This window comes from Panulirus ornatus, chromosome 46, assembly GCF_036320965.1.
Source record: "Panulirus ornatus isolate Po-2019 chromosome 46, ASM3632096v1, whole genome shotgun sequence".
Classification (NCBI taxonomy): Eukaryota; Metazoa; Arthropoda; class Malacostraca; order Decapoda; family Palinuridae; genus Panulirus; species Panulirus ornatus.
In genome coordinates, this window is record NC_092269.1 from 2,727,341 (window position 1) to 2,744,840 (window position 17,500).

Consider the following 17,500-nt stretch of genomic DNA (forward strand, 5'->3'; position numbering starts at 1 on the left):
ACTACAAAACACAAGAAAACAAAATCTATTCTGTATTGTGAAGAGAAAAATAATACAGTAGGGAAACCAGGATACAGCTGGGGTATCCGGTATAAGCAGAAGAAAATGGGGCACGGAGTCTGCACATTGCAACACCATGCATCCTTATCAATAATGGTCGTAAATCCCGTTCCATGACACGAAACTCTCGCCCCTTCTGACACCTTCGACCACATCACGTCAAGCCGCTACACATTCGACCATGAAATTTACTGGTCTTTACACTTTCACTGGAGAAAGCTGTGACGTCCTACACATTCAGTGGGAAGAGTAATACATTGTTTCTTACACATTCACTCTCTAACGTCACTTATACACATCAGACATTCACTGTGCTACACATCCACCGTGGAAAGTGATTGGGTGTTACACATTCACGGTGGAAAGTGACTGGATGTTACACATTCACATTAGAAAGCGAATGGATGTTACACATTCACCGTGGAAAGTGACTGGATGTTACACATTCACATTGGAAAGCGATTGGATGTTACATTCACATTGGAAAGTGACTGGATGTTACACATTCACATTGGAAAGCGATTGGATGTTACATTCACATTGGAAAGTGACTGGATGTTACACATTCACATTGGAAAGTGACTGGATGTTACACATTCACACTGGAAAGTGACTTCCATGTTACACACTCACCTACCACTCACCAATCACAACCCCCCACCCCCCGCAAGCAACAACCGCAGACACCTACCATCTGAACCACCACCACCACAGTCAAACCACCATCAGCCACAGTTACAACAGACGATTTCGTCACTCATGATTTACAGGAATAATAATAATAATACTATTCAAACGTCTTTTTTCCCCAGGCCAGCGCGAGGTTAACAAGGTGTTGTTGAGCAAGAAACTCTCAGATCACGTTGCAATTAATAATACATTATATAAATATATATATATATATATATATATATATATATATATATATATATATATATATATATATATGCTTTCGTCTGCTTCCTTGCGCTGCCTCGCTGACGCGGGAGACAGCGACAAAGTATAATCAAATATATATAAATATATATATACATTATATATATTGTATTAACAACCCCAGGGGCTATCACCAGGGGTTTCCAGTAGCTCCCAGGCTTGCGCTACACGCAGCAGCAGGGGCAGGATGGCCTTGTCTGTAACTATCCCCCGCCACAGGCGATGACGACCCATCGCTCGAGGTGTGACCTCACGCCATGGGAGTCCAGGCGCACACCCATGTACGACCCGTGAGCACGATGACGGTACGACCTTTGAGTATGATGGCCTGGTTTGTGACCTGACGATGAAGAGGGGTCAGGTCAAAGGTCGTATCGTCGTGCTCAAGGGTCGTATCGTCGTGGTCAAGGGTTGTATTATCAAGGGTCGTACCGTCGTGTTCAAGGGTCGTACCGTCGTGTTCAAGGGTCGTATCGTCGTGCTCAAGGGTCGTATCGTTGTGGTCAAGGGTTGTATTATCATCAAGGGTCGTACCGTCGTGTTCAAGGGTCGTCCCGTCGTGCTCAAGGGGTCGTCACCCCGACGCTGGTCCTCGTCTTCCCACTGTCAATAACACCCTTGTGTTTACACGAGTCACTGTTGCCAAACACGCACCACCTCGGGTCACTGTGTCGGCCAACTCGCCCCCTCCGTTATTTTGGAGGACTGACCCGTCGCCCGAGATGGCAATGATGGACGGAAGGGATGTGACGTCATCATCATCATGGCGGCTATTCCACACATCCTCTGCCAGAATGTTGGCCGTGCTCTTGCAAACGCGCACACACACACACACACACACACACACACACACACACACACACACACATATATATATATATATATATATATATATATATATATATATATATATATATATATACAGTAAACCAATTCATCGACCAGCCCTGGAGGGTACGATAAACAGCTGGGTTGGCTGAGGGCCGAAGGACGCACCAAGGATTCGAACCCAAAAGGCTGCGCCCGCAACTCATTCCTAACAACGGCATTAACGAGAAGCTCATAATCCTCGACCAGCCAATCCTCACAACTCACAACCCAGTTACCACAAGGCTCCCAGAATTCTACAACAGGGAACAACCCACAACATGGCTGAACATACATCATAATAATTGAATTATAATGTCGAGATTATCCAATAATCCTGATTAATATCCATTATATACCCTAGCCTAAGCTGGGTCACCATTCTATCGACCAAACCCTAGGTGTGGACGAACAGCTGGATTGACTGTGGACCGGTAACCAAAACCAGGATTCGAGCCTATGCGGCACGTAAATGTGTCAAGGTCAGGAACTCTCTCACCACTACACCAAGGACACACACACACACACACACACACACATAGAGATAGATGGATGAACATATAAATAGATCTAATGTCACATGTGTGTTGTGGTCCAACGGAGGACATATGTAACCTACATACACTTGAAGGACAACAGGTGTGGGCCATACATATGTACAGCTTTATGCTAGCATGTGTACACACATAGTGTTCCCATTACCTACATTCAGTTTTACACACACACACACACACACACACACACACACACACACACACAGGACCTCTTTCTAAAGTATCCTGCACCTTAAGGGTGCGCTGCATCCAGTAACAGAGAAATGTACACTCCATTGGAGTGAGAAAGGCCTTTCCCGAGATTGTACTCCCAGTGATACAGTGTGTGTGTGTGTGTGCGTGTGTGTGTGTGTGTGTGTGTGTGGAGATAGAAATTCTTCCCTTCACTAGATATAGCAAACCTAACCTCTGTTATGACTGAGACGATGGTCCTCCATCTTGAAAATTGTACTAAAACATCATCACTTTCAACATTGTAAAATATCAAATTTTCATAAAAAAACAATTATGTAGAAATATTTCAATTGTCACTTCTATTGGCAGAAAAATTCTAACACTCAAGCGTAACAGGAGAAAAATATTCAATATTTCCTACAATAATGTAGAAACATAGCAAAAACTACCCTTTAAATGGTATAGATAAAAACATAATTGTGAATAGTAACAAGTTAAATAATTTAACAGATAATTATCAGACCTCGCGCTGACTATGATTGATAAATAATTAACGTCTTAGGCCTCTTCTTAGGGGAGGGGCGGAGGGGGGGGAGGGGCAAATGTTCAAACTCCCTCCTTTGGAGGGAAGGGAGGGGGGGAGGGGAGGTAAGTAACGTTTAATCTCCTACAACAGCAGACCAAAAAAAACAAACGAATCACCAATACCGCCCAGATAAACGACCCTCTCCCGTTTTCGTAACTGTACTTCCCTCAGCTGTTGGACGCAGTGTGAGGTGGTCGGGGGGGAGGGAGGGGAGAGGGGTGAGGGGGGGCCCCTCTGGCCGGGCTGGGCTGGGCTGGACACCCCCTCCTCCTCCCCCCCCTTCTAGCAATGTGGCTGGACCTGTATACAACCACCGCCAACAACCACCCCCTCCCCCACCCCCCCCCCCTCGTGGGGGGGGAGAGGGGGGGGTTGAGACGACATGACCCGTAGCATGAAGACGACCGCAATGTTAGGTACTGAGTGACGAACACCTTGATCAAAACACACCACACCTTCCCCTGCACACCCCCCCCCCCCCACACACCAGGGGGGGGATATGACGGTGGTTGTGGAGGGGGGTGGAGAGGGGGAGGTTAGGGGGCAGTGAGGTGAGATATATATATATATATATATAGAGAGAGAGAGAGAGAGAGAGAGAGAGAGAGACAATGCCCTCCCTCGTGGTAGTACGGGGTAGGGAGGGCTCACAGAAAATGGGGTGTGGGGTGGCGGTTGGGATACACGAGGCACCGTTATATCGAGGTATCCGCTATAAAACGAGTTTGACGAGAAAGACTCGTTAAAAAAAAAAAAAAAAAAAAAAAAAACGCGCACCTCCCCCCCCTAAAAAAAACTTCAGGTCTTCTAAGAACATAAGGCGTTCAGGCGTGACCACAGTCATACGCCATCGGGGGCATGACAGTGTTTAAATTCTTAACAAAAACGTCTATTTTTGCCTGAGAGTTAATAACTTACCGGTCTCTCTCTCTCTCTCTCTCTCTCTCTCTCTCTCTCTCTCCCCGTCCACACATGACGCGTTTACATTCCCGTCTTTTTTCTTTTTAAATGACCACAGCGGCGGTGAACTATAATCACCTAATTACCTTAATTGCCTCGTAAGTAACTATGGTGGTGGTGGAGGAGCCCGTACCTTCAATACGTGTTGTCTGTACGCTAACCACCGTTCAAATTGTCAACAAACTGTTAAGAGACGGACGACTCGTGAGTGTACTGACCAATGGCATGACGAGGAGAGGGCGGGAATGGACCCCCGGGAGGTTTCCCTCGACCAATAGGAAGCCAAGGATTCCCCGCCGCCAAAATCAAAACCAAAGACGCGAAACTCTGCTGACATACAGTGTATATGGCGGTGATGCTGTAGTTGCCAGAGGCCGCCAGGACAGAGCCATCTATGGGATCGACTTGGGGACTTTTACAGGACAACACGACTTCAGGTTCAAACAAATCCAATTATCCATATCCCAGTCTCTCTCTCTCTCTCTCTCTCTCTCTCTCTCTCTCTCTCTCTCTCTCTCTCTCTCTCTCTCTCTCTCTCTCTTAAAGATACTAATAATGACATTAATCTTCTTTTCTTTTTTTTTTCCTTTTCGTCGCCAAAAGTTTTATGACAAAATGAACTGGACTCTTTTTTAATTATTATTATTATTCATTTTTTGAGACCAGAGAGTCGAACCCGTTGGATGAGGCAGGTACAGTGAGTGGAGCCAGAGGGTCATACGTGTGTGTGTGTGTGTGTGTGTGTGTGTGTGTGTGTGTGTGTGTGTGTGTGTGTGTGCTCCTGCTGCTGTTGCTACCAGGTACGTCGTACCTGCAACGGTACACCTGTGATGAGCAGTAATTACAGTGAGCCATGCATCCACCTGCTGCTGCCTCTGCTGTTGTACAGAGCAGAGGAACAGATGTACGTACAGCTCCCGCTGAAGTACATGTTCACGGTGTACTAAACTGTACCGATGACGGTGTACTTCACTGTACCGTCGTACCACTAACAATGTACTTCACTGTACTGTCGTACCACTAACAATGTACTTCACTGTACCGTCGTACCACTAACAATGTACTTCACTGTACCGTCGTACCATTAACAATGTACTTCACTGTACCGTCGTACCACTAACAATGTACTTCACTGTACCATCGTACCACTGTACATCATAACAGTACAATTCCCACTATAAGTGTACCATTAACAGTACATTTGTACCTCTGTGTATCAGTATGACCGTTCCACACACGCCCTACACAACATGTCCAAGCACAGTGTAAGTGTAATACACAAATTCATACAAAATACAACTTCTTTTATACATATAAAGATAAAAGATAAGGATAAAGAATACATATAGAAATCACAGATTTACAATAAAGTAAAGACGTACGATCCTTGAGCACGACGGTACGACCCTTCACCACGACGGTACGACCCTTGAGTACGTTTTACTACCGTTGAGCACGACGGTACGACCGTTGAGCACGACGGAACGACGGTATAATAGACTGGCTTCTGACTTGACCGTTAAGGGTCAGGTCGAAGGTCAGGTCACTGTTGCGTCCAACGGTCGTTACCGTGGTGGTCAAGGGTCGTACCATCGTGCTCAAGGGTCGTACCATCGTGGTTCAGAGGAGGTACTGAGGCAGGAGCGGTTGTGGTGGTGCCCCAGGGTTGGGGGGGGGAGAGGGGGAGGGGGAGAGACGCTAGACGCCTGTCCTCTCATGGAAAGTGACTTCCGGCATGACACACACACACACACACACACACACACACACACACACACACACAAACACATCTGTACAGAGGGACGTGTGTGTGTGTGTGTGTGTGTGTGTGTGGACAGGGGGGGGGGGGGGGGATGTTGAGGAGGAGGGGGTGGTTGTGGGGGGGGGGGGGGGGGGCAGCCTCTGGTGGTTGGAAGACGTGGGAACAAAGAGTTGACAGGAAACAGTGGCCAACTCAGCTGGGAATACTTCCCATGACCAGCAGGGAACCCTACATACATACATACATACATACATACATACATACATACATACATACATACGTAAATACATACATCCATACGTAAATACATACATACATACGTACTTACATACGTACATACATACATACACACGTGCATACATAATGTACATACATACATACATACATACATACATACATACATACATACATCCATACGTAAATACATACATCCATACGTAAATACATACATACATACGTACTTACATACGTACATACATACATACACACGTGCATACATAATGTACATACATACATACATACATACATACCTACATACATGCATACATTATGTACATTCATACGGAGGCCCCACACGTGTAAACCTTCTTCCCCGTACAGTACACACGGAGAAATGATATACATCTAGAATGTATATAAATACAAATGTATGATGGTCTCTGAACTACTGAACATACACATCAGATCCCAGACTTATGTTACTCCATCACTTAATACATCACGTGTATCTTGTATAACTACATAGAGTAACAAGCTCAACTGAAAGAGAGAATGTATGTGAGTTATGTTATAAAAGGAAGTTATGTGAACATGGGATTTATGCGAACACGGGAGCTATGTTGGCATGAGTAATGTGGACAAGGGATCTATGTGATGATGGGAGTTATGTGTGTATGTGATGGACAGAAAACACACACCCTGACGACAGTTCATCCCATCCCTTGACAACTTGAACCAAACAAGGCGAAAGACTATGTAGCCAGACACACACACACACACACATATATACACACAAACACCAGACTCCATGTGTAACACAGTGGTGACCCACCACTCCTTCCTCCCGCTGGAGGTGGTGGTGGGTGGTGGTGGTGGTGGTGGTGGAGGAGAGCTTGGGGGTGAGGGGGTGGGGTGTGGTGGTGGGTGCGAACCCACAGCTTGAAGTGTTAACAACAAAAAAACAACCCGACCACCTCATAAAAACCCAACACGTCCAATCCGAACACTGGAGCCGTTAGTGTTGTAGGTGATTGTGGCTGGCTGGCTGACACACACACACACACACACACACACGCTGCAGTGGGGTGGGTCTGCGCAACGACCCACCAATTTCACAGGTCCCGGGTTCGAGACCCGGAGAGGGCAGCCGACTTACACACAACCCCCGAGCTGTTTACTCCCCACTTTTGGGAGGCTGGTCCACGAATACGTACATGAAGTACACACACACACACACACACACACACACACACACACACACACTCCTCTTTCTAACCACTATCCCTTTCCCTAGACCCCCGGTCCAACCCAGCCCCTATCGCCCACCCTAACCTATCCTCTACACAGGGTACTATCCCATGATCGTCCAACCATCTTCATGTAACCAATGCCCCCCCTTCCCCTCTCTCTCTGTCCCATACTAGCCTGGATAGTCACTTCATCCCTATCATATGTCCTCGAGCCACCTATCCATCTAATTCCTGGGCATCCCCGGTTCCCAGGGCCATCCCTGGGGAACCTATCCTCAGCAGCGATGATGTGGGAGGACGTGAGACAGGATAGCTCACATCATGAGACAGGATAGCCCACATCATGAGACAAGACAGCTCACATCATGAGACAAGACAGCTCACATCATGAGACAAGACAGCTCACATCATGAGACAAGACAGCTCACATCATGAGACAAGACAGCTCACATCATGAGACAAGACAGCTCACATCATGAGACAGGATAGCCCACATCATGAGACAAGACAGCTCACATCATGACCCAATATACATCACATATTACAACCATTAAATACAATCAAATATAAACATCAACACTTGACATATGAAGGAAATCAACTATTCTAAATATTTCACAAATACGTCCACTGCAGGAGAGAGTAAATCTCCCATATCCCCATATTGCGATGTTAAGCTTTACAGTGTATTGATTATAATGATACGTTATCCATAAGGTCGAAAATATCAATACTGAATATTCCCTCCACTCCACACCACCACTGGACCATACACATCAGTGGAGCTACCCACTGTGAAATGCTGGGAAGCGAATTTGCATGTTTAGTGGGGGGGGGGAATGGATGGACAGTGGTGGGGAAAGGGATGGGAGAGGGAGGATTTGGGTAAGGGGAAGAGTGAAAGGGAAGTAGATGATGGGGGAGGTAAAGAAGACTGGAGGTTTATATATCAAATAAAACTCGAACAAAAACAGTCATGTGCAACACGCTAAGCGTAGTAGCAACAAAAACAAAGAGATAAGAACAGATAATGATCTAACAAGATGACGTAAACATGTACGTAACACAGACAGGAAGTGTCACTTGTACGATATACATGACATAACGAGTGTGAACTACGTCAAAAATGGAGACATCCTATATATATATATATATATATATATATATATATATATATATATATATATATACATATATATATATATATATATATATATATATATATATATATATATATATATATATATATATATATATAAAACAGCATCTGTGTATTGATTATTTAACATATTTCTCTCCCTGTTCGTACAAGATTTTTAGGAGAAATTCTGTGGCAGTTGACATTTGGATGCACACTGTAATATCTTTTTTTCATATATATATTTTTTTCAGCCACAGAATTTCGTCATGGTTCACTTGACCAATGCATCAAAGACAAGAGAATGGTGTGTGTGTGTGTGTGTGTGTGTGTGTGTGTGTGTGAGTGTGGGTGGGTGTGTGTTGCCTGTCCCTCTACAGATAAATTGATCAATTTAACAATGGTTCTGTAAATGTTATATTTCCCTTAGTCCCTCCTGAACCTTTGCCTCAGGATTGAACGTTTCATATATATATATATATATATATATATATATATATATATATATATATATATATATATATATATATATATATATATATATATATATATATATATATATATATATATATATTTCCACTTTTAGAAAGTTAAAAATACAAGGAGGGGAGGGTTTCTAGCCCCCCGCTACCGTCCCCTTTAGTCGCCTTCTACGACACGTGAGGAATGCGTGGGAAGTATTCTTTCTCACCTATCCCCAGATATATATATATATATATATATATATATATATATATATATATATAATTTCTCCCTTTTTCATCACATATTTCAGTCTCCTGTTCCTCTCTCTCTCTCTCTCTCTCTCTCTCTCTCTCTCTCTCTCTCTCTCTCTCTCTCTCTCTCTCTCTCCACCTGTTCCCCCCCCTCTCCTCCCCCATGGCACGTCCACCAAACATCACTTCCACTCAACACCCTCCACAGAAGCCACCCATCCATCCCCCCCCCCCCCACCGTGGGGAGACGCGTTGGTGGGGGGACGGCGCCTCTCCCCTGACGGAGGGGCGAGAGAGTTCACAAAAGCTTCGTCTCTTTGACTGTGGGGTTCCTGAGGGGGGGGGGGGGGCTTCTTGTTGACCGGTGCGACGTCTCAAAGGGTCAAGGAGGAGGAGGAGGAGGAGGAGAAGGAGGAGAAGCAGGAGGAGCAAGAGGAGGTTGAACCCCTTCCTACAAGACATGAGTCGGGACACCAGCGTTTCGCTGAGATCTCCGTGAGGGAGAGAGAGAGGGAGGGAGGAGCAGCATCACCACAGGGTCTAGTTCACTGGGGAAGACCGTGGATCTGAACCCCTTCGAAGGGATCAGAGGAGGCGCGTGATCCACGGCAGGCAAACCCGTGGTGTTGTATACGTACGCCGCAAACAGCGATGGCCCCCAACACTGAGACCCTGCGGAACCCCAGGGGCGACCACCTCACCCGCGTTGTATGAAACTCGTCCCCCTCACAACCTGACCTTGGAACTTGAAAGCTCCAGAGGGCTATCAAAGGGCCTCAATTCACCGACAGAACCTGGAACTTGAAAGTTTCAGAAGGCACCAGTAAGGTTCGAATTCACAATACCAACATGGAATTCAAACGCATCAAAAAAAAAAAGGTGGGGGTCCAATTCACAAGCTGAGCTTCGACCATCAAGCTCAAAGTTGTTAGCCCAAAATCAGGAGACAATCGTCCTAATTATGACTAATCGTTGTAGTTCTCGTTACCTCATAATTGCCCTAATGACACAACCATCCTCAGCACGTCATTTCCCTCCACGTCAGCAAATCACCATCATGAGCGTCAGCTAAAAAAAAAAAACAAATCTACGAATGGATGTGTGGTGTCAGCCATGACCTAGTCTGTCAGCCGATCAGAATTCCCCCTAGAGTCAGGTACGCTAAGCGTCAGCCAGGCTGACACAGGAGCGTCAGCCAGGAGGCCAGCACTCACCTGACGCCACGTGGAAGCCGTTCCTGCAGATGACCAGCTTGGCCTTGAACCTTCTAGGTCGCGGGACCGTACATCTGCCACCTTCCATCACGGTATATAGATGGAGACGAGCTGCCCTTCTTCATCCACACCTGACGCAGGGGGTCCTCCTTTCCCCCATTTTCTCTCTATTCGCTGTGGGTCAAGCGGGGGTCCGTCATAACGTTTTCTCTTCACTAACCACGAAGAAAACGATATATATATATACACACACCTCAACACGTTTTTCCTCTCGCTAATCACTTATGAGTGAACAATCGATCACGTTTTTTGTTTTCACTTATCACTCAAACAACGCTCTACCAACACGTTTTCTCTCGCTAATCACACAGAAAACTATACACCATCACGTTTTTTCTCCTCATCATAGAAAATGATACAACCACGGAAAACGGGAAATCTGTTTACCCTTCAGTTACCCGAGTCTCAACCAATCGTAGTACTGGCGTTAATCACTCACTTTCTTAAGAAAATTTCATAATTGTTATTCTTATATATAAATAACATTGTCAATAAAATCGTGTAATGTAAACAATGACGGTTTTCTATGATGGCAGAGAACACCCGAAGCGGTTCTTCAAGTCTTGTCAGAACAGATGAAAGACACACACACACACACACACACACACACACACACACACATACACACACACATACACACGAAGCCCTACAGAACACTCATATGCACAGGAGAACACGACAGAACACGAGTGAACACCTCCCACACTGTCCAGGGCAAACTGGAGCACAAGAGGGGTAGGTACGTGGTAAGCATAGACCTTATCAATGGCCTGTTATCACCTCACTATCAATCTTATCTCTGATTCACCTGTGTTCACCTGTGTAAGGGAGTGGGGGTGTGGGGGGGGCCTTAACTCTCTCTCTCTCTCTCTCTCTCTCTCTCTCTCTCTCTCTCTCTCTCTCTCTCTCTCTCTCTCTCTCTCTCTCTCATTATCTGGTCTACCCTCCTCATAAATCGTTTAATGAGTTATCAGAAATTCATGCGAGTTTAGATAAGGGTACGATAAAACCTATATATATATATATATATATATATATATATATATATATAAATATATAATCAAGTGAATGATAAGATTTTTTTTCAAAAGTCAACTGTAACTCATTGATACAATCATTCAAATTATCTTTGCTTTTATGCAAGTTGTTCTAAATATCTTTTGGGTGTATATACAACTTTTTTTTTAATTTTGTGTTATTTCAATTGACTCGCTTAAATGTTCTGATTATTAACGACTTGCGTTTGAAATGTGTGGTTATAAATGTCTATAAATTTATTTCTCTCTCTCTCTCTCTCTCTCTCTCTCTCTCTCTCTCTCTCTCTCTCTCTCTCTCTCTCCCTAAGCCCTTGCCCCCACCCCCTTTATTCCCCTCCCTCCAAATTAACTCCTCCCCTTCCCCCGTGTGGTCGAGATAAGGGGGGCACGCGCGTGCATCGCCCTCGCCGAGATAAGGGGGGGGCACGCGCGTGCATCGCCCTCGCCGAGATAAGGGGGGGCACGCGCGTGCATCGCCCTCGCCGAGATAAGGGGGGGCACGCGCGTGCATCGCCCTCGCCAACGGACGGATAAGATTACCACACCGTGATGACGAAAGTGTCCTCGTGAGACCCGGCGGTCGAGGACGACGAGACGAGAACGACGAGCTGAGAGGCCACCAGGGGACGAGGCGAGAGCGAGGCCACAACATCAGGTCCTCGATGACCACCAGGCGTCTCTGTGATAATCAAGGAGGAGAGGAGAGCCACTGGGACCTCCACCCTATGTTATATGCCCAGTATAACGGCTGTATGTATACATACCTGTATACCGTATACTATACGCCTGTATACCGTAAGCACAGAGCGAGGACCTTCACAGCTCGCTGTATACTGTGTATGTATACATAAGAGTTCTTGGCTGTAGACCGTGTGTTAATGTCTATATACACTGTGTATACATGCAGTCACTACCTGTATACTGCATATACATACGGTTACCGCCTGTATACCGTGTACGTGGAGTAACTGGGTGTATACTGTGTGTGTGTGTGTATGTATGATGTCCCTGATGGTAAACAGTGTATCTTCCAGGTTCCCCTGGATCACACAGGGAGTGTGTATCTTCCAGGTTCCCCTGGATCACACAGGGAGTGTGTATCTTCCAGGTTCCCCTGGATCACACAGGGAGTGTGTATCTTCCAGGTTCCCCTGGATCACACAGGGTGTGTGTATCTTCCAGGTTCCCCTGGATCACACAGGGAGTGTGTATCTTCCAGGTTCCCCTGGATCACACAGGGTGTGTGTATCTTCCAGGTTCCCCTGGATCACACAGGGAGTGTGTATCTTCCAGGTTCCCCTGGATCACACAGGGTGTGTGTATCTTCCAGGTTCCCCTGGATCACACAGGGTGTGTGTATCTTCCAGGTTCCCCTGGATCACACAGGGTGTGTGTATCTTCCAGGAAGTGGCTCCATTGGCGGGGGAGGCCCGCGCCATATGGCGTGTGGCAGGACAGCCAGCCACCACACCGCGCCTCCCTACAGGAAGTGGTGGTGGTGTGGCAGTGTTCAGACGAACAGCAGACCGGCTTAGCCACACACAGAGAGGGGGGTTGGGGGCCTCCTCCTCCTCCTCCTCCTTCCTCCTCCTCCTCCTCCTTCCTCCTCACTCCTCCCTCCTCCTCCTCCTCCTCCTCCTCCTTCCGTGTTCAGTTGAACACCATAAACACCCTTACGAGACACACCGTCATTAGATGTTTCTCATCATTCTCCTTTTAACACGTCCACCTCTCGTCCAGAACCGTTGTTAACGATCGTTAACCCGTTGTCGACGGGATCATACTGTTGTTAACGGAAGGGCGCTGCCAACGGACCTTTGGAGTCCGTCCCTGTTAACGGAATTGGAGGCGTGGTCAACGGTAGGCAAGTCTGACGTCAACAGAAGCACAACGTGGTGACTGATGGCGTACAGTGCCGGGCGGCGTCGCGTCGCCCGCGAATCGGTGCGTAGTACGCAAATCCATACGCTGTTGACGCAAAGGTGCGTCCTTGCGTTCAACGAAGGTTCACTGTCTCGTGAACGCGGACGAGACAGTAATCAACGCTGCCAACCACCTGCCACCACCCCAGCTGCCACCATCTGCTGACACCACCACTGAAACCACCCCAGCTGCCACCACCCCAGCTGCCACCATCCCAGCTGCCACCACCCAGCTGCCACCATCCCAGCTGCCACCACCTGCACCTCTTCCGCCAACACTTCCGGGTAGCGTGGAGGCAGCGTTGCCACGCGGGTTGCCAACGCCCGTCTACACACACGCCACGGGGGCACAGCGTGTGAACCTGCGGGTTCCCCGCTGGGATTGCATCCCCCCCCCACCCCCCCCCCCCCCCTTCCCAGCAACGTGGGAAAAGAAAAAGAAAAAAAAAGGAAAGAAAGATCGGCAATTAACATCGTGGAAATCTTTCACTATCAGTGAATAATGTTTGTATAAAATACACACACACATGTCCTACACTATCCTCACCTCCCACAACCATCTTCACTATCCTCACCTCCCACAACCATCTTCACTATCCTCACCTTCCACAACCATCTTCACTATCCTCACCTCCCACAACCATCTTCACTATCCTCATCTCCCACAACCATCTTCACTATCCTCATCTCCCACAACCATCTTCACTATCCTCACCTCCCACAACCATCCCTCGTACATAAACACTTGTCATTCACACCATCTAATTCACGAGGGCCAGGGAAGGGGGGGAAGGGGTCCCCCAACCCCCCACCATCCCCCGCACGTTGGCAAAGGCCATGAAACCCCCCACCCCCCCAACACACCCTCCCCCCCTAGGGTAGACTCGCTACCCAAAGATATGGCATGAAATGCCCCCCCCCCAGCCCCTCAACCCCCCCCACGAAGGCCTGCAACACTCCCCCCCTCCCCCCCCGTCAGCCACATTGGCCTTGCAACACTAGTGTTGCCCACAAGGGGAACGGCCAACCTGTCTCTCACGTTCATGGCTCAGGATCTCCCCCCCCCCCCCACCGTGAACGTGACTTTCGGATCAGATAGTGTGTAAATGGAACGGTGTGTGTGTGTGTGTGTGTGTGTGTGTGTGTGGTAAATGCCTATGTAATCACCTGTCTGTATACACAGTGGAGGGAGGTTTAAGCAAGTGGGGGGCGGGGGGGGGGCGACGCCATGCCCTTATTCCCATCCTTTGAAATGTCCTTCAGCCTCGTGCACGCGCCCACAGCTCCCATGCTGGAGGAATGTATTTCCACGTCCCCTCCGTACACACCTCTTCCTCACGCCCCTCCGTACACATCTCTTCCTCACGCCCCTCCGTACACACCTCTTCCTCACGCCCCTCCGTACACACCTCTTCCTCACATCCCTCCGTACACCCCTCTTCCTCACGCCCCTCCGTACACACCTCTTCCTCACGCCCCTCCGTACACACCTCTAGTCGAACCACCAGTTGTGGCTCCTCGTCTTGTAACCAAACGTCTTCGCTGCTCTCGACAAATCAACACGAAGTTATCCCTGTCTTTCCTTAGTCCTTCCTTGCTTCCTTCCTTCTTTCCTTCCTTCCTTCCTTCTTTCCTTCCTTCCTTCCTTCCTTCCCTCCTTCCTTTCTAAGATAGGTAGAAATACAGAGAGAGAGGGGGGGGGTTTCCCTCGTAGTTCATGCCACGTCACGTCTGGACCCCCGTTCTAGCCCGGGGCTTCCATCACGTACTGTGCCCCCGTTGCCACCAGCCCCACAGGGGCCCCTTAACTGTGTGTGTGTGTGTGAGAGAGAGAGAGAGAGAGAGTACGCGCACACAAGTTTTGCCGTCACCTTCCAGCTCTGACGGCGTACGCACGTACGCACGTACGCACGCACGCACGCTGCGTATTATCATCCCTGGACATCTCACACAGTCGTCGCTCCTCCACACCCACACACCTCCCTCTGTACTGGCGTATTATTCTCACAATGAAGCAAAATGTCGCTCATCTGCCTCGGGGATCTCCCTCCTCGCTCACAAGATGTTCTTGTGAGTTCTCTCTCTCTCTCTCTCTCTCTCTCTCTCTCTCTCTCTCTCTCTCTCTCTCTCTCACACACACACACACACACACACACACACACAAACACACACACGCACCCGCTTCCACGAACACCCTCGCCCCCTCCCCTTCCACTCCACCTTTAACGAGGCGAACCATCGCCCGAACTATCGCTAACGAGCGGGCGGGCGACGACACTAAACCCCCAACGAGACTGGCTGTTCATCGCCGCTCACGCAACGCGACGCGACGCGACGCGCGAGCCTTCAGGGCAAATACCGACCCAATCGCCACTGCCGCGCAAACTGGGCAACCATGACGCAAGCGGCGTGGGGGACGCGCACGCGCTGGAGGCAGAAAACGAGAGAGGGAGGTGGTTAAGCCAACAAACCAGCACTTCACCCGAAGACGGAAACGGCTCCCAACAGGTCAAGGACGCCAAACTACCCACGCTGGAAAAAGAATGATTATCGTAATACATGAATTATCATCATAGTAGTTATCATTATCATCATTATAGATAATAATACATGAATTATCATCATAGTAGTCATCATTATCATCATTATAGATAATAATACATGAATTATCATCATAGTAGTCATCATTATCATCATTATAGATAATAATACATGAATTATCATCATAGTAGTCATCATTATCATCATTATAGATAATAATACATGAATTATCATCATGGTAGTTATCATCACTATTATCAGAGATGATAATACATGAATTAAACTACCAACGCCAAATGATCGTCGCCTGTTTCATAAACACGACAGCGGGTGTGTTCAGGGAAAGAAATGAGGGTGGGAAGCCCCTTAAGGGGGGGAGTAAATGGGGGTTTTCCTCGCGGGTAAATGGGTTTCCGTACTCAACCTGAAACCCTTGGTGATGGGTGGGGGAAAACCCCCTTCCCACCTACTATTTCCCGGCTGTACCGTACCAAAAGGTACAGTACGGTACAAGATGGAGTGGCTACGGTGCATGGTAAGGTATAAGGGAGCGACGCGTTCACGCCCTTGAGAACACCACGACGCCCCTGCCTGCCTGTAGTGAGGGCGGACCTGCCATGGCCCCCTCCCTCCCTCACCCCTCCCACCTGCGTGCTACGCTACGCCCGTCGCATCTGTGTGGTGGTGTTGTGACGCGAAATCACCCGTCACGGCTCCTCCAGAAGGCGTATGAAAGCGTGGGCAGGAAGTCTGAGTGGACCAACCAAGGGGGAAAGTCTGGAGACACGGATAATTAATGAAGTTTCCCTTCCAATGTGTGAGGGTGTAAAAAAAAATTATGATCCCTCACAGACAACGGAAATATATTCATGTATATATATATATATATATATATATATATATATATATATATATATATATATATATATATATATATATATCAACTATTTCTTGTCTTTTATGTGCAGTAATAATCTGTCTTCGCTATTAAGTGCTAACTACCATTAGACTGTACGACCTCCAAGTGGGATTACCAGCGGAACGAGCTGGCGGAGGAACCTGTTAACAACTGGTTCTGTCGTTCTACATTACCCCCTCCCCCCCCCCCCCCCCACCCCGAGTCGAGTCTTCGGCTCCAGATAATGCCAAGACACACAAGACCTGTTTTACCCCACACGTTTCCTCTCTTCACGACATGTCCGATCACACAGTCGTAATTCTCATGTTCGTGTCGCTAAATTTAAACCGCTGTGGAGAGCAACGTCACTGAGCCAAATATAACTAGTATATACATCAGAATATATATATATATATATATATATATATATATATATATATATATATATATATATATTATTTTCCAAAAGAAGGAACAGAGAAGGGGGCCAAGTGAGGATATTCCCTCAAAGGCCCAGTCCTCTGTTCTTAACGCTACTTCGCTAATGTGGTAAATGGCGAATAATTTGAAGGAATATATATATATATATATATATATATATATATA

The 17,500-nt window shown here is 47.3% G+C and overlaps 1 protein-coding gene across 5 annotated transcripts in view; it reads right to left on the reverse strand.

The window, feature by feature from the left end:
- The window catches only part of LOC139763049 (ras-GEF domain-containing family member 1B-like), a 731,513-nt gene that overhangs the window by 704,727 nt on the left and 9,286 nt on the right, over positions 1-17,500 (reverse strand). The window contains exon 1 of one of the 5 annotated variants that reach the window (XM_071688619.1): positions 10,437-10,674. The exons of 2 other annotated variants lie outside the window; for them this stretch is intronic. In XM_071688619.1, the coding sequence (XP_071544720.1) occupies positions 10,437-10,524 (88 nt within the window). In that variant the 5' untranslated portion in view covers positions 10,525-10,674. Of the gene's footprint in view, positions 1-10,436; positions 10,675-17,500 lie in introns of those variants that run through there. 2 more of the 5 variants (XM_071688621.1, XM_071688626.1) reach the window with 2 other exon arrangements.